This window comes from Vidua chalybeata, chromosome 17 (genome assembly GCF_026979565.1).
Source record: "Vidua chalybeata isolate OUT-0048 chromosome 17, bVidCha1 merged haplotype, whole genome shotgun sequence".
Taxonomy (NCBI): Eukaryota; Metazoa; Chordata; class Aves; order Passeriformes; family Viduidae; genus Vidua; species Vidua chalybeata.
The window spans coordinates 12,351,921-12,375,719 of record NC_071546.1 but is presented as its reverse complement, the minus strand read 5'-3'; the positions used below and the strand labels follow the sequence as shown (position 1 = coordinate 12,375,719).

The window sequence follows — 23,799 nt, the reverse complement described above, 5'->3', positions numbered from 1 at the left end:
GCAGGACGCAGTTGTGCAACTGACAGGGATGGTTAAAAGAAAACAGGACGGGTACGTGTGTTCAGGTGTGGAGCAGCCAGGTATCAGATCCAAAAATATGGGAAAGCTGGAGATAAAACATCAACAAATACTGGGTGCTTGTTCTGACGTGTGCTGAAGATACAGAACTTAAAAACATTAGCAGACAGGGATGAAACAGTGCGGCTGTTGATATTTAGAACTTGCAGCAATACAGTTAAAGCCAACACCAAAAAAATAATGTTGGACAGAAAACCTTGTGGTCCTGATTTAACACCCCAGGTGCCCAAACTTCCAAAGCAAATGACACATCAGCATAAAGCTGGAAACTTAAACTGATCCCATGTTTGGTCATTTTCACAGCAAAGTATGTTGAGGTTAAAAACAAACTAACTCCAACTCTTTGCAGCTCCTTTGTAAATCTCTGCTGGCAAGTGCAAAGGCAACCTGAGCTAATTCTGCAAACCCTGGTTGGACCTTTGGGCTTGTGTCAGGGATTGCTGGTAGGCAAGGCCTGGCTCGTGACACAAGGACTGTGGTGAGGCACAGCTTGCTGTGTTTTTATTTCTCCCCACAAATCCCAGCTCAGCCCGGGGACCCAGCACAGCAGCACCATGCCAGCCACCAGCCCCAGGTGCTGAGCAAAGGACTAGTGAATCACAGCAAGATTTTTTTCCAAGAATGACTGTGTTAAAAATAATTATTATTGAAGCATTAAAGAGCTTATCTAAATGCCAGGGAAGTCAATAGAAATATTTTCACTAATTTCAATGGATTTCACAAGAGGCCAACCTCCCTGCTTAGGCATTTTTACTCTCTTGTTTGCTGAAGATGCAAAAAACTGCTTTTCAGAAAGAAACTCAACATCAGATGAATAGACTCCGTTCTCAGGTTGCCAGACTGGGAAAGCTTTGGTAATTCCACACCTCTTCCTCCCTGGCACGTTTGGGTGATGCACTTAGAATAGACTTTGAATATATAAACAAGTAAAAACTTAAATTTTCTTGTTAACGCTTTCACCTGATAATATGTTAATTGTTTTTATAGGGCACTTTGAGAGCAGTTGTCTCATTTATTGTAGTGCTTACAACAATTAGAACTACTTGTTTCTCATTTACAATGGAAAAAGGCACCAGAAGGAATGTGCAGTAGGGTGTCTGTAACTTCTTCACTCCCGAAAAAGGCCAGAAGGGATTTGTGAAGGACTTTAATCTCAAATAGATAAAAGGTCCTGAATTCCTGAGACTGAAAGATAAGTCAAAGGAAAATAGATTCCAAAAGACAACACCCCCCTGCCTCAGCCTCTCAGCCATCAGCAGTTGCCTGAGAAACCCCTCAGAGATTCGGATGCCAAAAAAAAGTCTTAATGCCACAATTTGGCATTAAGGCCTAACAGGTTTTCAGAGTCTACCTGTGTGGTGAGTTTAGAGGGTAGGAAAGTTTTTCTGCTTTCTCTCCAGCAGCTGCAGAGCTACAGAAAATGGGCACTGTTTCCTCAGAGGTGGCCGAGGGCTGCCTGGATTGGTCTGAGATCCAGTGGATGGATCTCAGCCTCAGTGAACTAAACTCTGACTGACACACCTGCACCCAGCAGTGCAAAGTCTTATCTGAATTTTGCAAGAAAATTTACCTTTCCTTCCCTCCATCATCACCTCCAAAGCTTCAGAAGCTCTGTTGCATCATTTCAGTGCAGAGCAGGAGATTCCCAGAAAACAGCTCCACCTGGGCCCCACCAGCCCTTCCAGCCCGTGTCACAAAGGGAAGCTCCACTCCTGTCTCCTGCCTCACCCTCCTGTCTCCCTTGGGAAGTGTATTCAACTGGAAAAAAATTTTTCCAGTTTCCCAGATGATCTTTTGGGTGGATGCTGTCCTCTCCCAGCTCCCCACGGTGCCCCAGAGCAGCGTGGCAGGAGGACCAGGGACCTCCCAGCACGGCGGGAGGGAGGCCAGGGCCACCCCTTGGGCTCGGGGCTTGTGGTGGTTGTGAAACTGTAAATTTTGTAAAAAAACTGTAAATGTGAAACTGTTGTGAGCTGTAAATTTTCGGGATGCCAAATTCGAGACCTCTTGATGGGCCTCTAATTAGCAGGCATTAAATGTTCCCTCTATAAATTGCACTTCTTTGTCTCTAAATTGGTGGATAAAACCATGGCACTTATGAAATATAGGCCTTTTCTCCTTATGTTGCTGAGGTTCAAGGAGGAGGAAACCAATTAGGGGAAGGATCCAGTGGTCTCTGCAGCTGAAAGAACCTACTGGGCTCAGCAGGACGCCTGATTGAGCAAGAAATGCGAGGTCAGTCCTTATATTTTTCTGAGGAAAAGGGGGACTATACTAAAGATTATTGCAATAATGTCATGCCAGGCCACAGTCTGCGAAGGCACATGTTTCCCTCCTCATTGTGCTTGACAGCAAGAGTTACAGGGGCAGTGGCAGGAAATTTATAATGGCAAGAATTTGGGAATGCAAAGTTCTGTGATTGGTTTTCATCTGTTTCATTCTCTCAGCTTCATGATTTACATGCTGACATTAGGCAGCTAAAGCAGCAGTTACAGAAATAATTGAAGAAATAGTTGAAGAATATAAATTGGGAGTTCTATAAATGGAGTAGAGCAAATGTCCTGGGGTGTGTGATGAGATATATTTTTAATTTTTTTTTTTAAGTGATAAAAACAGTATTTGGCGGGCCTTTTACATGGAATAGTTGCAGCTCTCCAAATCATCTAGAAGCTAATGCAGGTTTTTGGAGAAACCTAAGGAAAAACAAATACCAGATTCTGATCTGTGACATGAGCTTACTAGAAAAATAGCCTGTGGTCTTTCTATAACTCATTAATGCATCCCATCACCCGGGATTGCTGCCATCCTGCCACTTCTAAAAACACAGCTATCCTTGAGCCACAGGCTCAGCAGCCCCAGATATTTGGGGGGCTCTGGGCTCATCAGCCCTGGCCTGATGCCTTGTCCCCGTGTGCCCTTTGTTGAAGGGGCTGCTCTGAGCCAAGGCAGAGCTCAGCAGAAGGGAACCTGCACCCAGCTGCTCCCTGCTCAGGGACCCATTTTACAGCCAGGCAGAGGGAGGAGAAGGTGATAAACTGTTTCTTGCATGGTAAATTCAGTGTGTGCCAGGGCAAAGTCCTGCCCGATCCATGGGTGGAGAGCGGGATTAATGCAGTAATTTCAAAGAAGATGAAAACCAGGCTCCATAAATCCCTATCCCCAAACCCAGAGGTTGGAAATTCTTTAGTGCTCCCTCTGCAAAGTGATCTGGGGTAAGCATTTTTGCTTCGAAAGGGGGGAAAAAAAGCCCTCTGGAGTTAATATTCTCCCTTTAGCCATCACTTCATTTTTTCAGCTTTCAGCATGGAGCTGGTATTGCCAGCAAGACCACCTAGCCACAAACCCAGCAGGGAGCTTCCAAAATTCTTCTGAACACTGACTCCTTGTTATAAATTGAAAAGTGGTAATAGCAACAGTGCATATCACATCTGTGCCAGGCTTCAGGCCTGGGAAGCAGCAGCCTCCCTACTGCAGAACACAACTTGGAAAGATCCTTTCAGTCCACACATGTATCAGCATTAGCCATTTCTTTGTCAACAAATCCCTTAATACGTAGCCTTTCTATCGTGTACAGATGTCCAAAAAATAATGGAATACTGTACTACAAGATTAAACACTTTAATGTCAGCATATGTGTTGCATGACTCTGAACAATGGTATCATTGTGCGTGTGCAAACAGCCGGGCGAGGGAAGATGGGTTTAATTATCTCCCAAACAGCAGCAAGTTCTTCCTGACTAAGTCAAACTTCAGCTAGCAAGGGCTGCTCAGGGCAGAAATTGGTGTTTCTCCCTTCCTGGTGTTCCTAAATTGGTGTTCTTCCAGTGCTGGGGTTAGTGCTGTACCCGTGTCAGGCAGGGCTTCGGAGCGCGGTGCAGGAGCCACCTGCTCCCCCAGGAGCCACGTACATGCCACCTTGGAATGTGGCGTGGGGACCAGAGGATGCTGTGACCCACCACATCCTCTCGCCCCATGTGTCACCCACGAGTTCTTTAAGTTAAAATTCCCAAGTATGGTAGATGGCAAAGGGGAAAACAGTCACTGGGAAGGAAGGAAAGGACAGAGAGAATGGTGCGTGCTGCCGTCTGAATTCAGAGACATTCCCTGCTGGGATTTCTCTGCAGACACTCTGAGGCAATGCTGGATGGTAAAACCATTTCTTTTTAAAGAACATCCATGAAGTTTCTGGGCAGGTTATGCACAGGTAATCCATTTTCTTTCCCGAGTGTGCCCTGATGGGTGCCCGCTTAGGCTGTGGTTTCTCTGCTGAAAGCAGAGCCAGACGAGATGAAAGGTATTGTGAAAAATTTACTCGTGGGACTGCTCTGCGAGCACGAAACTCTCCTAATAGTAAACAGACCGGTGGTGGTGTGGCTCCTGGTGCTGCTTGCTGTGTCTGCATGTGTATCTGGGGAAAGCAAAGTTAAATAAGCAGGGAAGAGATGTGTTTCTACAGAATACCTTATTCACAGCCCTGTCACGTGAAACACGGCAGCACATGGAGCTGCAATCCATCTGCAGCTGCTGTAATGCACTGAGGATTGCTGTGGGATTTGAGTGGTGTGAGGGAATGGAGAATTCAGGGAGGGGTGACAGGGAAAAGAAAAAAAATGGGAGTTCATGAAGTTGTTCCTTTTGACAGACTCCCTCTATTTCTACCTTCATCCTCCTGGAATCCAGTATAAGGTAATCTCCTGCAGGGCCTCCTTCTCCAGGCTCTCAGATCCTGTTTCTCTTCCTCCTTCCACAGCAAAGGGGGAACCCAGGACAGTGCTGACCTGGGGATTCGCCCCAGCAGCTCTCCCATTCCCAAAACCTTGTGGGTGGCTGTTTTCCAGAGAGGCAAGCCGGGGACTGTGGTGATGCTATAAATCCTGTGTCCCCCCAGCTGGGCCAGCGTCCCCCCGTGCTGTGGCCATCACAGATGTCTCGAGCTCTCGTGCTGGCACTGGGAGCAGGGCTAACCCAGGCTGGTGTTCAGCCCTGACAGAGCAGGGCTGTTGTGTCTCTCTGTACCTGAAAATGGGATGCACCTGGACAGCAGCTCCAAGCCAGGGGTTCCCACAGCTCCTGCAGTGACTGCAGTGACTGTGGGTGCACAGGGCAGGCTGAAGTGAGTGCACAGCACCCAAGGCAGCCTCAGCTCTGCTCCACACCCTGCCCTAGAAATGTCCCTGCAGCCAAACTGAACAGTGAGCAAAAGGACAGGCAGAAGCTCATGACTGCTCCTGCTTTCTTTTCTCTGTCTGCACAGAATGTGGAATAACACAAGAAGCATGTGCTGTCTAACACATCCCCCAAACCCTCTGGGTGCAGCTGTGGGAGGTGTGTGAAGATGCAGGAGTACATTTTTCTTTTCCCCCTTTGAGCAGAGATGATGGTTACATCGCACTGCTCACTGACTTTGTAATTCAGGGCACAGCAGGGCTGCTTCCCTGGTGCTGTGGAATCAGGGAGCTGTATCTGGCCAGGCCAACTTCCCAGGAAAGCTGTGCCAGCCTTAGGTGTGAATTGCAAGTCACACATTTTGCCAGTGCATCCAAGGGTCACGGAGATAGCGGCAGTCTGGGGAGGAATCGTGATGAGGATCAGGCTGAGGTGGCAGCCACAGCACAGAAAAGGGAGGAGGAGAAAGCAGGAGGGTGATGGGTGTCTCAAGGGGGAAGAGGTTGCAGAGCACAAAGAGGGAGAAAAGTTAAGTGGCAATAAGGTTTATTGAGAAAAATAATCCCCCAGTCCAGACACTTGACAAATGGGGCCCAAGGCACTTCCTGCAACCTGCTCTGAGACTGAGCAGGTCTCAAAATATCACTGATGCAAAAACCAGCAGCCTGCCCTGACTGCTTGTACACACTGAGCAATGGAAACATCCCCAGGCCCAAGGAAGGAGAGACAAGTGGCTGAATAGATCTGGTCAGAAATAAAGTGTATTCGGCCAGGGGAGATAAGAGGCAGTGTGAGAGACTGCTCCAGGCAAGCCTAAAATGGGGAAAAAGCCCACAAGGGAAGGACTTGCAGGAAGATGGGAGCCTGTTGGGAGCACAGGCACCTCAATCTGCAACTGGCATGTGCAGAGGACATGCAAATTCAAATCAAATCTTGTTATACTAATTCTTCAATGCAATGATTTGATCATGCAGAGATGTAACAGGATCAATTTTATTTCCCTTGCATTCCAGTACCTACACTGGGGTAAATAAGTCTTATTTGATAAATTAGATACTATTCATAATAAACAGCCTGAGTCAGTAATTTTGGGAAGGTCACTGCCTGAGCATCTCTGATGTGTTTACACAAAACAGACAAAAATGGCTAAAGGTAGCTCTGGTGTCTGGAGAGTGAGTTCCAAATCTTCCCTCCAGGGCCAAAAGAACTTTATGAAAATTGTGCTCATAATGTGATGCTTTTAAGTTAAGATGCTTATATGTTAATTATCTTCTACTACATGATTTTTTCCAAGCTGCTCTCTGTTTTTTATTACTATTGCAGTATCATTATATAGCATAAATTTCTTAAGACAGCAAAAGATTCAACACTTGGAAAACTGATAGAGAAAGGAGGACTGGATTCTGGACTGGTACAGCTGGTTTAAGGTATTTTAGAAGTAAATGAAATCAAATGAGAATTTATAATCCTTCCTGAGGTCTGGATTCCATCAGACTAAACTCATTAGGCATTAAGGTGCAGGTGCAGCTAAATAAAGGATTGTTCTGCTTTTCTTAATGCCATAGATTCACATCTTGAGTTCAAAATAAAAGTCTTTTAAAAGCACATGTATATGTTGTGCATCTACTGGCAACACTTGAAAGGGAAAGCTCAGCTGATGGAATCTTCAAATGCCTCATTTTTGCCAAAAGAATGTGCCAGTTTCTGCCCCAGCTGTGCTGAGGGACACGAGTGGAGAAGTGCCTGGACGTTGGCCTCTTGAGGCTTATTCATTTCATTTGCATTAGACTTCCTTTCATCTACTGAACAGCTGCCCAAATAAATAGCATAAATCTAATTAATCCTCCTTTAATATTGTGTTGCCACAACAATTCCAGCATCCCCCCAAATGCTGCAGGAGTGTGGGCCTACACCTGCACAGGCTCCCTGGGAGGAGCACGGCAGGAGTTGCAGGGAACCCAGCCTTTCTTGTGGTTTCCTGGGATAAAAGGAAAATAATTAAAAACCAGTTTCCCAGGTTTGAAGCCATACAACTTGCTGGATTTCTCAGCTGAAATCCCAGATTCTGGTGCTGTTGAGAGAGCAGCTTGTGGGATATTACAAAACAAGCAGCAGATATCAGGCACGAGGCCATCAGATAAGGATCTCAGCCTTTGATTGTGATCAGCAAAGTCTCAGCTTGGAATGTACACACTGAGCTGTGCCCCAAGACCACGACCAGCTGGGCCTTTCGAGCTTGTCTGTGCACTGACAAACATCTGCAGCTCTGGGCCAGGGGAGCTGGGAGATTAGGGGACAGCAAACTATTGAGGGGAAAGGTCCTGCTGCCCCAGAGGGGAAATCCCTGCCAGAGCTGTGCTCTCCTTGCACCCAGGCTGTTACAGCCATTGCCTCGTTCTCAGGTGTTCTGTACGTGGGAGGCCCAGTGGTATTAACACGGTTTATAATTATTAGACAGAAATGAAGTATTTGGAGGGATGTTTTTGGAAAATAACCATTAGAAACTTTGGTTACTGCTTACAAAGATGCTGTGGAGTGCCCTTCCTCATGCAAGTGTGACTTCGTGACCTAGTTCACATTTTTCTTTGAGATCATCATGTTTCCTCTGTGCTGCCAAGAGAGGCGAGCTCAGGTGGGGCACTGGGTTTGGGACAGGGGACCTGGAGAGGAGGTCACTGCCTGGAATGACCCTCCCTGCCAGCACCACACGTCCTCTCACTGTCCTTTAGCCTGTGATGGGACTCAGCTTATGCATAGGAGCTTTTTGCTTTCTAGGAACATTTGCTGTGCAACACATTTATTTTATTGAGAAATAGGCAGGCGGCTGTTTGTTCTTTATTAACCCTATACAGCCTGGAGAGCTACGAATATAAGACCTGGGGGTTGCTGACATCCACATATACTCCTGTTTGCAGAGAGCGATGGCAAGTTTAAACTGTTATTTCAGGAATGTCCTCAGGAAGATAAACATGGTATATCCACGTGTAGAGCATGGGCACGTGTCTGTCCCCTTCACACTCTAAACGTTGGTGGCCCATGCCCCAGGCATAACGGCATCTGAGGGTGAGGCAAAGATTTATTTGCAGTTTAATTCCCACCCACGATCCCTTTTATACAAGAGGAATTTTCTTTTGGTACAAGATAAGCCCATCAGTGACATCAGCAGCACCTAGCCCTGCATACCACAGCCCTGCTGGATTCCTGACACTGAGCCTCTCGCTAGGGCTGGGCCATCCAGGCCTCCTGAGTCAGCCCCTAACAACAGCATTTTCTGTTTTGTTTTGGTTTTTGCGTGTCTTCAAACACAATTTTGCAATTGCAGTTCTGGGGTAAAAGATCAGCTGTTGAAATACACCCTGGTGTCCTTGCAGGGGTCTGGCATGAATGGAGGGAGCGCAGCTCACGTCCTGTGCAACTGGCAAAAGTAGCACAGAAAGGAGAGCGTGGGGTTTGTGAAAGCATCTCTGAAGGAGCAGGAGCACAGAGCACTCTCCTCCAGCTCGGTGTCCTGCCTGCCAGGCGCTGCTCACTTGTTGGGCTACAGCTGCCAGCCCTCAATGTATCAGACACACAGGCTTAGATTTACCTCCCTGCTCTGCAGGGTTTTCAGTGAAGCAGCTCTCATCTTACAGCTGTGGACTAATGAGCAAAATGACAGTGTTTGCTGAAGAAATATTTGGGGCTTGCTTGGATGCGTTTCTGCCTCGTTCTGGGTTCTTTTGTGTGTTTCTGTACTCCTTGTGTGAGGCTTTAATGCAGCGGAATTTCCCTGCATATGGACTCTAATATTCTGTAATTGGATTACAGTGCATGCCATGGATTGCAGGAACTATTGCATTCAGAGGTCAAAGTTGTGTCCACACCAATGAGAGAAGTTTTACACCACGTGTCTGATTTGCTTCTCCTTTTCACCTGTCTCAGGAGACAAATGATTCATCACATAGTGCTGAAATATCTTCATCTCCTGATTTGGGCCAAGATTTAAGAGTGGTTACCCAAAAGTTTCTTTTTGAGCTGAGGAGAAAGATCTGTGATGAATCATTCTTTTTCAGTTCTCTCCTGCAGTTTATTACGAGTATATTTGTGTAATTAGGGGGCCCAGTAGTAATGTTGTTAAAATACAAGTGGGCACATTTATTGTTTCCTCCAAAAGGAAACAACCAGTCTCTAGCAGCTCTAGTTTTTTGCTGCCTCAACTGAACATTTACTGTTTTATGTAGCTAGCAGATTGAGGCTAAAGTTACTTCTTTCTCCCCCCCCCCCCTCCATTTTATTTCTTTTTGTTAAAAAGAAAAGAAAAAAATCCCCTCCATTCTCTTAACAAATGCTGGATTTTTTAAGGATATGGTCAGAAAGGGGAACTTAAACTCAGCATGTTTATAGTGCCACACAAGCTTCAGGAAAAATGATGTGCAGTACTCTTTATTAACATCTAAAAAGGCCCCGTGGGACTTTTTTTATAATGACTGCAGAGTAATAAACAAATAAAAGTAGCAAGATTAAATTGTTCAGAATATTTTTAGTGATGGAAGAAGCAATAAGTTTTAACCTTGTGAACCAAGGGAAGAGCAGCTTGTGGGTAGAACAAATACAATTAGGAATGAATTCCTCTTAGTGATGACTGGTTATCGTTCATGGCATTACAGATAATTGTCTTATGGAAATAACATTGTTAAAATACGGATACAAATGAACAGTACTCCAATGTAAGCACCAGAATTCAGGATTTCTAAATTACAGTAATCTTTAATATTACATTTAAATGACAGACCTGAATTTGCTTTCCCTTGTGGTGCCAAAGGACTCGGTACAGTCCATGGGTGTTCCAGGCACTGACACAGGGAAACACAACCAGCCCCATCCCCAGTCCTCACCCAGGAAGAAATTCTTCTCTCCATCAGAATTAAAACTCCCACCTACTGGTGCTGCATTATTTTATGAGCATTTTTCAGTACTTGTCCCAGAGCTCTTCTGGTCTCTTTTTACAAGTTTTACAGCCACTGAGCTGTGGGAAGAACAATTGGTAAAGCCGAGGGAGCCCCCGCAGTGCCGAGGCAAGGCGGTGGCCAAGGGGCCAGGGGCTCCAGGGCCAGAGTCAAGGCTCAGGCTGATTTACAGCCCCCAGGCTGGGCACAGGACACCGTGCCAGCTCCTCACATGGTGTCAGGGCTGCTGACTTCACCGCCGGGGTGGCTGCAGCTGAGGGTGTTGGGGTGACATCAGTGGGGCTGGGGTGACAGCAGTGGGGCTGGGGTGACATCAGTGGGGCTGGGGTGACAGCAGTGGGGCTGGGGTGACATCAGTGGGGGTGGGGTGATATCAGTGGGGCTGGGGTGACATCAGTGGGGCTGTGAGGAGCTGGGGTGACATCAGTGGGGCTGGGGTGACAGCAGTGGGGCTGTGAGGAGCTGGGGTGACATCAGTGAGGCTGTGGTGACATCAGTGGGGCTGGGGTGACATCAGTGGGGGTGGGGTGACATCAGTGGGGCTGTGAGGAGCTGGGATGACATCAGTGGGGCTGGGGTGACATCAGTGGGGCTGTGTGGGGCTGGGGTGACATCAGTGGGGCTGTGTGGGGCTGGGGTGACATCAGTGGGGGTGGGGTGACATCAGTGGGGGTGGGGTGACATCAGTGGGGCTGTGTGGGGCTGGGGTGACATCAGTGGGGCTGGGGTGACATCAGTGGGGCTGTGTGGGGCTGGGGTGACATCAGTGGGGCTGTGTGGGGCTGGGGTGACATCAGTGGGGGTGGGGTGACATCAGTGGGGCTGTGTGGGGCTGGGGTGACATCAGTGGGGCTGGGGTGACATCAGTGGGGCTGTGTGGGGCTGGGTTACATCAGTGGGGCTGGGGTGACATCAGTGGGGCTGTGTGGGGCTGGGATGACATCAGTGGGGCTGTGAGGAGCTGGGATGACATCAGTGGGGCTGTGTGGGGCTGGGGTGACATCAGTGGGGCTGTGTGGGGCTGTGCCTCAGCCCAGCATCGCTCAGCGCGGGGAGGCTGCGGCAGAGCCTCAGGAAACTCTGTGCTCATTTGAAAAGCACTTGTGTGCAACAGGGAGAACCTTCCAGGGTGATGCTCCGCGCGATTATCGGCTCATCTGCAGCTCCCCCACCACTGGCAGAGCTCCTGCTCGCTTTAATTATTGCTTAGGGGGAAGCTGCCTTCCCTCTCCCCTCCTTTTCCTTGTTTTTTGGGTTTTTTTTCTAAGGAAGGTAGCTTTTAAGAGCTTGCCACGAAGATCTAAGTTAAGGGATTTTCTCTACTACAAAGCCTGCATAGTTTCCCAGGCCAGGTGGACCCGATAGCACTGACTGCATGCTGAAAAATCTCATCCCCACCCTTCAGGCACTTTAATTGTAAGCCTTTCCAGATACACTGGATAAACACTGTCAAAATGAACCTGAAAGGGTTGATGTTGTTGGTTTAGCCCTTAAATAATTATGAGTTTGTCTGTCTAATTACAACATAATCTTGTTTAAACTTGGATGGCTATTTGCAGTATCTCTTAAATGAGGTGGAAGCAGAAACACTGAGAAAAAAAAAAAAGAAAATTCACAGTTCTTCCACTTTAAGAGAAGGAAAAAAAGACTTTTCACTCCTGTAAAATTTAATTCAATCTGACAACAAAATTCTCTAACTTGGAAGCTACTGTGGTAGAATACAGATGATAAAGAATAAGAACCTCTGAGATGCAACAGAAACTTAATCCTCCACGGATAATATTTTTCAAACAGTTTAGAAATAGTTTAAGGTAATTTACGGGAAGACTTGAGTGACAAAGCACATTACTTGAAGTGCCTTTCCTTCACTAGGCACTTTCTAAATTCTTTCTCTTTCATTTCTTTACTCTCCGGAGACTTTTAAATCCAGTGAACCAAAACAACACTTTGTTTGTTGGTATAGCACGGGGCTGGCACAGATGGCAGACACTGCACCTGTTCCAATAAACTGGGGAAATGCAGAGATAAACCATAGCACTCATTAAGGGGAATCTACTGAAACATGAACAACTTGTATTTTGAATATCTTCCAGGAATAAAGGAGAAATACATAAACAGACTTTGTTTTTACCGTTATCAGTTTAAAGTAAACTTTGTTTAAAGAGAACTTCACATTTGGTTTATGTACAAAGGCAGACATACCGCTAAAGAAGTTATGATAATGCTTGATTTTCTTTAAGAAAGGCAAATGATTTTATCGAGCTGCTCCTATTCTTCTAAAGAAAAATTACCTGTTGGCAGTTTAACCAAAATCAGTTAATTCCCCTGTTCCTTAGTAGTGGCAGCTTTTTTTGCTTTTGCATTTTCTCACGGTGAGTAATATCACATTCTTACAATCTAGTTCAGAATGATCAGAGGAACGACATAAACTAAAGTCCATCTGCTCATCTATTAATAAATAACTAAAATTATTGGGGGGTGTGGGGGGGAATTGTTTGGATCGTTAGCAACGAAGTTCCCTGCAAAACAGCTTTTTGCTGGGCACAAGGAATATGCTGTGTAGTATCTGACAGATTATTAAAAAATCCTAAATAAGAGGAAACATTAAGTAACAGTTCCTCAAAGGATAAATTTCTGCAAACACTTGCCTTGATCATCAGAGCTTGTGCTGTCCAACATACCATACATCTCCCTCAATTTCTCTCTCTCTCACACACACACAGCATTAAATACAAAATGTCATGAAAATTCCTAAGTATCATTTAATGTTGGCAGCCCTGCACTGTAAAGCCATTTATATAAAACTGTGGCTGGCAGCTCTCACTCTTCCATGGGAACAAATTAACATTGGCATTCCAAACACAGGAAAGTAAGGAAATTAGAAACACAGTTTATATTTGGCCAGTGCTTTGAAATACTGTACCATGCTACTGATGTCAATTAATGAAAAGCAGAATTTTGCGGAGAGGGTCTGGTTTTGAAACACATTAACACACGTTAAACATGTTTGCACAGGAACTGGATTGTAAGCATCTTGGTTCCAAAACAATAAAGCAATTACACTAAAACTTGTAGTCTCAAAGTTGCCATTAATTCAATCCACTCAGTCTGGATCACTGGAGGATTTTCACTGACTCTGAGATGTAGATGGCACAAATGTTTAAAAGAAGGGCTAAGGCACAGTGTGGTGGGGATTACACCCATGATGGCTTCTCTGTTACCTGCTGTAAATCAGGTATATTTATGTATAAAAATGGAATTATAGAACATACACCCAAATACGGGGGGGGGGGGGGCTCAGTAACCTTTGTGGTCCTCATCAATGAAACAAGGATTTCCAAAACGCCTTTTTGAATTAAAATCAGCTCAGTCTTTGCTACCTGCAACCTTTTTTGTAGCAAAGATTTTTACTGACAAAATCTTCAACACCAAAAAAATCTAGATGGCAGTTTATCTCCTGGCACCATTCCACTAACTTCAGTGGAATTACTCCAGCACGGAATTTGGCCCTGCAGCCTTTACAAGGCGCTGTTTATTTGTACTATGATTCAGATATTTTGATACCAGGAATCTTTCAGCACTGAAGTTTCTCCATATGAAATATGTCTTGTATTAAGAAATATCAGTTTCACATTTTTGTCAAACATTATTTGCTAAATTCTGTTTGTTGCAAGGATGGGAATTCAGCTGTAGTTCAACAACATGGATCGGGCTAATAATGATAAGCAGTGACTAATAGGAGCTGGTTCATGTTTTCATTGTTCGCAGCAAAGGAAATTTCCCTCAGAAACAATTTCAAGATTAGGAGAGAAAACTCTGTGAAGCTCTAGCAGAAACTACTGCATGCTCATTATTTCAACACAGGGGCACTTCTTTGGCCCAATTCTGCTCTCAGTGGTGCTCGTGTAAATCAAGAGGGAGTTTATGGGAATTACTTTGGACGTAGAGTTGTATAAATGAGGCCACAGGGCCAGCTTCAGTAGAAATTTGACAATTTACACCAATGAAGACCCAGCCAAGAATTGTCTCTTGGGTGTCCATTTTTCCAAACTTAAGCATGTGCAGAACTTTATCCATGTGATTAGTCCTTGTGTGTAGTCTCGTTTATTTCAAACAGTTGTGAAGGAAAATCTTCATCCTGAAACTAATTTAAACAGCTCTCTCATTTCTTTAGAAGTTTCTTCCATTTAGAGAAGAAATATACATATATAAAATAGCATATTTTATTTATATATAGTATGGTATGTATTTTTGATATATATGTAGTTAATTCATAAAAGTACTTTGATGTAGGCCCTAGAGAGGAGGATTGGAAAGGGTTTAAAATATCCTGGTCTCTTAATGCTGTATATCAACAGGTAGTCTCCTTATCTGGCATGCTATCAAAATTTGCTTACTTGTGTTCTTGCTCAGATGACTTCATCCATCATTGCAACTTCTCACTGGTATTCATCCAGTTAGGACAATTTAGAGGCATAAAACTAAGTGTGTTATCATTTTAACCACGAATTAACAGTTTCCATATAAATATTAGCATTTCCTCACTTGATTCAAGGATAGCAGCCCTAATGGCACTAACCGTATATTTGATTTAAACTAATTAAAAACAGGGGCTCTTGCAATTTAATATATTGATTTTACCAGTGGGACTTAAATCTTTTATAATAAGTGTACACAGCTGCAGCACTCACCCACCGCCACTCTCAAACCTAATCCCTGCATTCCTCCTGACAATAACATGACAGGATCCACACATCCCAGTATTAGCCTTAACCCCGGTGACACTGCCAGAATGTATTAAACTAAAACATCACAGTGTCCTATTTAAAAGGAGCCTGTCAACGGCTCTGACTGGGCTTTAATAGTTATAATCTTTTTTTTAATTAATGTTTCCAACCACTTGTGTAACCTTCTCTCACACGTCTCTCCCCGCCGACCCGAAAATGTGTTTCAGGCTTATTTCCAGGGAATGCAGTGCCTGGTTTTGTGCTGCCTGTCCAGAGGCCGTTAAAGCTCCTTTGCAGGGTGAGTGCTGGGACACACACACACACACACACACACAGAGACACAGGCATGGCACAACTGGGAGCACTGGGAGCAGGTCCTGCCTGCTCCACTGGTGCCCAGCTCCTGTTACTGGCATCACAAGACCTGGCCATCAAGGCTTGTCTCCTTCAAAGCCCTTTAAGAGCTGTTGTGTTTTGGCTTCTAAACTGCAGCTCACAGAGGGGGATTCACCCCCCCAGGACAGCCTGTGTGGGAGCAGAGGAAAGACCCTGCTCTGGGATAAATCCGCCGTGTGCCAGCGGATGGGGACAATTTCCAGGTCCTTCTTCCTTGCGTGAGGACATCTACCCTTAGCTGCTCTTTTCTCTGCTCCCAGCACACCCACATGGCAGAGGTAAATAGTTCCTGTCCTGTTCTGCTGTTTGACACCTGGAAATTAGAAAATTAATTAAATTCTCTCTGGGATGGGTCTGCCCATTCAGAGAAAACCTGCCGGTCACTTGCTGCATGGTCCTTCATACCTTTACTTGGCTGCGAGCTTTCTGCCTTAGCCAGTGTTACACCACCAAGGGCTGCACATATCCATGCTGCCCAAAACAATTATGGGATGTACCTGTTCAGGCTTGAGAGCTTTTAACAGCGTTAGGTGGAAGAGAAGAAAAAAAAAAAGCCGAGGGTTTGGCCTAATGTATGGACAAACCATGTGATCGGGACCAGGCATCCAGGGCTAACTTTTAATCTGCTTTGTTTCAAGTGGGAAATATGTGAAGATCAAATAAGTTCAAATCCAGGTCAAATATCCTTGAAAATCTTTGATTTATACAAGCAGGAAAATGAGGTTTAAAAGGAGTGATTATGAAAGGGTTACTAAAAACACAGCTGTACGTGTACTCTTATATCTGAGGCTCTCCAAAGAAAAACTGTGTGACATCTATATTAACCTTTGGCTGTACACCAATGAAGGCCTGTAGTGAGCTGGAATGCAAGGCAGCCCCTTCCAAATTTTAACACAAGCCAGGTTACAGCTGCAAATGCCTGCAGCCCGTGCTCACTTTATAAAGTATTCCCCGAAGGAAATTTTTTAACTGTTATAGAATCTTTTTCTAATACCCTACAGTGTTAAAGACTGTTATTAAAGGGCAAAGAGATGGTTCTCTATGCCAAACACTTGTCAACAAAAAGGATAGCCAGATGGTATGAAATAAAAGGAAACTTGGGGGCTCTTCAGCTTCTTGATTTATATTAACAAAAGCCACTTTCAAGTGCTCCTTCCAAGAATGACTAATTCCCCCCCCTTCTTTTTTTTGCCAGGATTAAACAACGTTGTTCATTTTATAATCAACCACGAGACAAATTAACAAATTGCATATCACTTGTGCCGACTCTTTTAAAAATATTCGAAGCAAGTCTGTTTACCAAGGCAAGTTTACCAGCATAAGGACAACGCAATTATTTTTAGAAGGCCTAAGTCATCTAGAGGATGTTTACTCCTTAGCTGCTGTTTATAAACTTGAAATTAAATTTGTGCAGAAAATGCTTTGCATTTTTTCAGTTCCTAAAATGGATCCGTTTGTAAACTGTATTGGACAGGATCTGAAATTAAATTCCAAATGCTAAAATTATAGCAATAAATTTTACAAAATTAGCCAGTAATTAACTGGCTAACTTAGTCAGACCACTGTGGCTAAATTCTCTTTTAATTTACAAATAACTTCATTCTTGACACAACTCCATTCCCAATTCATCTTAGCACAGGTGTAAGCTAAGGCAAAATGTAGCCTGTAAATTAACTGGTTATAAATCTAAATCTAATTAGTTGTCAGGATTTTACAGTAAGTAAAACTTTGCTTAGTACAAAGCTACCTAAAACGGAGCACCTGTATTCTGGTTCCTCCCTACCAATACCCAGCATAAATTTTCTGGACTAAACATACACAGTATCTCCATAGAAATCAACATGTGTGGGGTTTGTTGTTGGGGTTTTTACTGTGTAGCCCAGTAAATCCTGCAATGTAGTTTTTTAAAAATATTATTCCCTCTGAAGTTATACAACTAGATGGATGAAAAATATACTTAAGGCCAAAAAAGTGCTTTTGTAGATTAGCATTTAGAAGCCTGGAATTACCATTTCATATTGACTGAAATTTCAAAGTATTATTTCTTTATTCGCTATTACTTCCTCCATGCTAAAATGAAACTTTATTATGCTGTGACACTTCCTCATTGTGATGGCTCTGGTATAGTAATAAAAGCCTACCTGTGAAATGCAATGCTCACAGAGTATCTCTTACAAAAGTAGGACACAGTTTACTACAGTCTGCATTTAGGAATTCAGCTCTGCTTTAAAAAGGATCATTGTAGAAAGTCTCCAAAAAAATTCAGTTCTACAATAGATCTTCTAATTTTCCCTGAACGTCATAGAAAACTGTATGTCTCAAAGCAGGTGGTGTGTTTGATTATATACGGAGTGAGTGGCTGCTCTAATTCATTAAAACCTCCATAAACAAGCCTGCCTTTGTCCTATAAAGATGAAAGGGCAATGACTATAATGGGATGAAAGGTGTGCACAGCGATGAAGAAAGCTATTATAGATCTGTGTCCTTTTTAAACTCGTCCTGGCATGCACTGTTGACAAGGGAACAAAACAGCACAAATAAACCTCCAAAATGTGCCTTGCTGGTCATAATTCCACCTGTCCTTAAAACTACTGGGCTTTGCTTGTGCTCTTACTACTGAGAGCAATTAAATAACACAATCATTTAGGATTTTGCACAAAGAACACTCCTGCATTTCTAAGCTGACAACAAAACCTGGTGGGTTGAAATGAATGAATATATCCACTGCAGTCACCAAACTGCATCAGGATGTCGATTATCAGAGATTATGGCTTATACAGGTAAAACCTGCTGCATACAAAGTTCTCACGTAGACACAGACGTATCCAAAATGCAACTTTTATTTCACATTTATGGATCGATTCCACTCCTTTGTATTCAAAATCATCAGTGGCCTTAATATTAATTCTTTCTTATAACTCTTACATGAGCTGACAAGGAGACTCTTCCTTGCATCGGCAGTGTGGGACGGGAGCGCTGCAGTTTCACTGATGATTCAGTAAATTACTACACCTGAGGAGCAGAGCTAAACTCCCTCCCATTATGTACTTACATGTTTCATAAGGTTCTTTCCTCTCTACTGAAATGGAAAGCAAAGAATGAATTTCGCTATTGTTATTTGAACATCTTTTGTCTTCTACTCAGGACTCTCCTTGCACTCGGTGTAGGACCCAAGAACCACGGAGAACAGTGTTAGCAAGGTCACCCTTATCTTTAAAGTCAAATATTTGACTGCTATTGGTACTTTTGACTGCTCAAATATTCGATTTTAAATGTATCATTGCTCATCGGCTTAAGTATCTAGCAGTGACTAGACAAACACTGTAATTCCAAATGGAAAGCACCAGCCCTCATAGAGCACAGCCCCCGGGCCAGATGTAATTCCGAGCTTCCCACTGTGAAGCTTATGGCAGTTAATAAGGAGGCGCAGCTCATGCAAACTAGAGCTCTCCCACAGCGTCCCGTGGCTCCTTATCATGCAAGAATTGTGCCGGGATGGCTACCGTGTCTAATAATTATTAACGTGTGTCACAGAGCCTTTACAGCTGCTGAGCTTTTCAAGTTAGTTAAAGTGCTGGGATTAGAGAGGTGGTGGTTTAGGTGGTGATTTAATCTTTGCTGCCTCTGAAGTTCCAGACAGTGGAAGTGTCCAGAACAGTGATACCCATAAAGGTGTTAATGGGTTTATTGGAGATGGGGGTCTGTAATTCCTGGCAGGTTATGTGCCAGAGGTGTGCTCCTCTTGCACTTTGCGTTTCCCTTTGTTTGGGACCGTCTGAGCTGATCTTGTTTTGGAAATACAATTCAGGTTCTGCCTTGAACTTGCAGGCACCCAGTCTGTACGTGTGTGGTTGGAGAGCCACACATGATGAGGTCTAAAAACGGATAGAGCGAGCCAGGTCTATAATTATACATTTAAAATAGAATGCGCACCCTGACAATGTTTTACTCAAATCCGGCCAAGTCAGTCCACACGGGTGTGCAATCTGCAGCGAGCAAATAGAAATCAGATTGGGCCGTGGCATCCAATTAGAGAGGCCTAGTGAGGCGCATACAAAGCGTGCCAACTCTCGTATCGTTTGCATAAACCCATCCACATGTGCTTGTGAAAAGAGGCGAGTTAGCGGCATAAACTGGGGTCAACAGGAAAAGCTGCAGGACTAAATAAGGATTTACTGTGGAATCCCTCCCAAGCCATTAGGAAAACATGTGCGAGCAGCTCAGCCCCTCCGGCCGAGGGAGCGCGGCGCTGGGATGCCGCAGGGAACCGTCCCAACCATCCGTCCCCGCAGCCCCGGTGGCTCCGCAGCCCGCAGGAGCACCAGCCCGGCACCGGGAGCCGTGCGGGACCCGTGCCGTGCTCCTGCCTGGCTTTCGTGTCTTCCTTGGCGGTGTGGGATGTGGAGCAGACCTGCTAATCGTCCTGTTCAACTCCTACCTGCAAATCCCATTTCTGACGTGCAGCAGCTATCAAAGGGAGTGGACGACAAAGACCTCACTCAGCGTTTCGGCGTGTGTGGAGCGTGGGGAGAGCTCGTGGCTGTCCAAACGCTGTGAGGGGAAGTCAGAGCCCTCTCCCCGTCGATGCCACTCAATTACCGCCTGGCAAAGCAGCCACCCTGCCGAGGGCCGCTACCTGCCCTTCCTTGCCCAGGTGGGCTGTCACCCACCTGACCCGCTGGGAAACAGCTCCCAGCCGGGGCCGCCTGCGCCGCCGGCCCCTGTCCTCCCGTCGCTGGCCAGGTCCCCGCTCCAGCCTCCCCCTGGTACGGTTCCCTGCCCGGTTGCCCCGGTCCCAGCCCCGCCGAGACCGGCACTCACCCAAGTTGACGAAGCTCATGACCATGTCAGCCTCGGTGAGGAAGTTGCTGTCCTGCAGGCTGGCCAGAGGCGGCCCCTGGGTGCTGAAGATGGGCTTGTAGGGGTAGGAGAAGCCCTCGCCGTCCTCGGCGGCGGCCCCCGCCGCCCCCTCCTCCACGGACATGGCATTGTAAAGGTCCAGCATGAACATGGGGGCCGAGTTGTGCTTGCCGTGGAGGTGCGGCCGCGGGCGGTGCGGCAGGCCGAGGATGGAGAGGATCTCCCGCTGCATCTCGCGGCGCTCGGGGCCGCGCAGCCGCCGGTGGATGAAGCTGGAGTGCACCTCGTTGTCCACCGTGAAGTCGGCGAGCACGCAGCGCAGCCAGAGGGCGGGCGCGGCGGCGCCCAGCACCAGCAGCCAGGAGGCGGGCTGCCCGCGCCCCGCCACCGGCATCGCGGCGCGGCGGCGGCGGCTGCGGGGCGGCGCGGGGGGCGCGGGGCTGCCCCGCCGCGGGACGCGCCCCGCCACCGGCATGCGCGGGGGGCGCGGACGGACGGGCGGCCCCGCGCTCAGCCCCCGCGGAGGCGCCGCAGCCCGCTCATGGCCCGAGGCGGCGGCGGCAGCGGGGGCTGATCAGCGGCACCGGCCCATGGACGGGGCGGCGGCGGCGGCGGCGGCGGCGGCGGCGGCCCGAGGCGCTTCCCCCGGCGGCGGCGGCGGCAGCGGGAGCGGAGCGCTCTGCCCGCGTCCCGCACGCCGCGGCGGAGCCGTGTGAGCGGCGCGGCTCGGCGGGGAGCGGCGGGAGGGTGTCTCTGGTGGGAGGAGCAGGCAGCAAAAACCCAAGCGCTCTCTCTCGCTCGCCCGCTCCAAACCGCTTGGGAGAGAAAATCCCTGGAACTGCCTCGAGGAGGGACGTCTGCTCAGGTTGCTTTTCAGGATGTTTGTGGAGGCTGCGGGCTCGGCGAGAGGCTGAGCCGGTCCCGAGCGCCTAAATTGCCGTGAACGTCATTAAGGAGAAGACAACCCAGGAGAGAGGGCGGTTTATGGATAAGGAAGGGGCCCAAACTCCCACAGACTTTATAGATGCGAGTACATCGGCCGTCTGCACAAGCACGAGTACACACTTCTTTTTCCTGCCTACTCTTTTTTTTTTTTTTAACAAGTTCAGATTAGAAGAGACTGCCCGTGACAAAACCAACTCCATTAAATAATTTAAAACGCGATGATTATATATTCACCTACATAGACACGTATGTGTGTCTCTGTGCACGGAGCCCCGGGTCACTTTTTCCAGCTGGCAGTGGGGAGAGTTAATGGAGAAGCGTTAGAAATCCGAAGGGGGAGATATTCTCTAAGAATGGTAAAACCAGGAACATTTACTTGAAATGTAACTATCAACCTGTGCACACGGGTGGTTTATGCCATTACCCTGCACCCTTGCATTCCCATCTCCTTCTGCTCCTGGTACATGCCATTTTTGGGATATTGCCTTGAAACAGATTGTCAGCTTCTTAAAGCAATGACTTTTTAAACTCAGTGGGTGCAACATCTACAGTAATGGAACCCCAGTCCCTATTAGCCCAGCTAGATGTCTGCTACAATAGTAATTAATAATAATAATAATTAAAAAATAATAATAATAATATCAGGTGACAAATGTAAACCAATGCTTCCCAAATCTTACTTGGAAAGAAGGGGAAGTCAGGATAGTGTATTTGGGTCACTGAATGGAGGCTGAGGTAACCTCAGAAATCATACATATATACATTAAGTTTATGCTGACATTAATTCCTCAGGCAAAGGAGGAAGAAAAGGGGTGGAGGATAAAGCAAGTCAGCGTTTTTGGGGGGCGTTTTTTGATAGATTGTTCCTCTAATATTTTCAGACAAGCAACATCTGGTAGTATCCAGCACCAGGTCCCGCAACTCTTTCGGAAACTAATATTCAGCACTTCTTTTTGTTCTTTATGTTTCAAATCTTGGTGTGAACAGCAGGTAGCCAGTCAAAAAACTGCATGGGAGTTGTGATGAATGATATAATGTGATTGTAGGCATGCATGTGCACCTCTTAATAACAGGGAAACTGAGGCATCACATAGAAATTACTCATGGCACTACTGAAATAGTGGTGGAACCAGCATTAAACCCTCAGCTCAGACTTAACACATGTTTAGGAATGGCTCAAGTCTGGGGAGGCTGAAGGGGGCAGAGAGGTTGTGGAGCTACATCCACCTTAGGTAACATGAAAGCACTTCCTGCACTCACTGGTGCTGCTCAAAACCCCCCCCTGTAGCTGCCTTCCCAGTGCTCCCACTGATGCAAACACCAGTACCCAGCAGTTGATTTTTGGCTGCCCAGTTAAGATCAAACTCTCCAGCATCTTTTGTACTTCCTGAGGAGCAGCACTAACCTGCTCTTCACCACGCATACATTTGCCTAAATTTCTTCCTTGCCGAGGGTGTGGTTTCTAGATCAATTTAAGCTGATTTAAAGCCAGGCTCCCCCTGAGAAAGATCTTTGTTTTCTCATCCCACCCCAGCCTGGACCTTCAACTGTGCAACCCCACCCCTCTGCAGTGCCGGTACCAACACTTGTTCCCAGGTCAGAAAGCTGATTCTGTTTTTAAAATATTTTGGTTTTTAACCATTTGTGTATTTGCTGAAATAATTTTCTGCTGGATCAGCTTCTTGTTCTGACTGACTCCATGCTGTGGTGGAACGAGGGAGGCCACAGGAATGCACAGCTGGGGGCAAGGAGAGGGTGTCTGGGTCAGGCTGCCGTAGGAAGGGCAGACAGATGATTTGGGATCTCTCTGCTCTCCCTTTCAGCTGCAGACAACTTGATTTCTCTTCCCTTTTTTTTTTTTGTTCCTTGTAGACTGTTTTCCCAGAGTTGTGAGTGTTGGCCTTTCATCAAGCAGCAGTAGGACAAGGAGCCTTGCCTTTGGCATGGATATGAGATGAAAAAGTGTGCAAGGATGGAACAGTGGGCTGGAGAGCAGGTGTCTCTGCTGCCTAAATTACTTGTACCGGAATTGCTTGTAACTCCCATTTAAAAACTGACTAAACTTCAGGTCAATGTTGTGTTCTGAGAGAAAGAAAAGGAAAAGTGTGGGAGGTTTCTCTGCTCACTCGTTAACACCTTAGGTAACTGCTCTGTAGGTGTCACTGGAGAAAGAACAGAGGACAAAAACTAAACCTTGAAACTCTGGATTTGACAAATTTATTGAAAAAGTGATGTTTGAAACTATTTCCTTCTTGTTTTGTCCAAGTGGTCTGGGTTAGGCCACATTTAGCTATATTCTGATTTAATGCAGGATATACTCTTAAAAGAGGGGCCATGTTGCAACTGTAACCTGTGCTTTCACAGGAGCAGTTGGGAAAGTTTTCTCTTTTATACAGTATTTTCTATGATCCTGCTGCACCGTACACTTTTTAATAAATGCATGATAATTGGCAATGGAGGTACTTGAAAGAGCGTAACAAAACCATGCCAACAGCATGGGATGAGAAAGTGAGTTTGTTAAAGAATAACTTTTTGATGTGAAGTCCTCAGCTCTTGCCTTCATCTTGCTTTGGGACACAACAAAGGGCAGCATTTATTCTGCTGGATACAATAAAGGATGATGCAGCTCAAACTGCAGTGGTTCAGCCCTCAGATCTGAGCTTGAATTTCAAATACCTTTCA

The 23,799-nt window shown here is 46.0% G+C and overlaps 1 protein-coding gene across 1 annotated transcript in view; it reads right to left on the bottom strand.

The window, feature by feature from the left end:
- BMP7 (bone morphogenetic protein 7) overlaps positions 1-20,647 on the bottom strand; it is a 41,728-nt gene extending 21,081 nt beyond the window's left edge. The window contains exon 1 of the mRNA XM_053958861.1: positions 20,134-20,647. Within this exon, the coding sequence (XP_053814836.1) occupies positions 20,134-20,647 (514 nt within the window). The remainder of the gene's footprint in view (positions 1-20,133) is intronic.
- Positions 20,648-23,799: the final 3,152 nt, after the last annotated feature.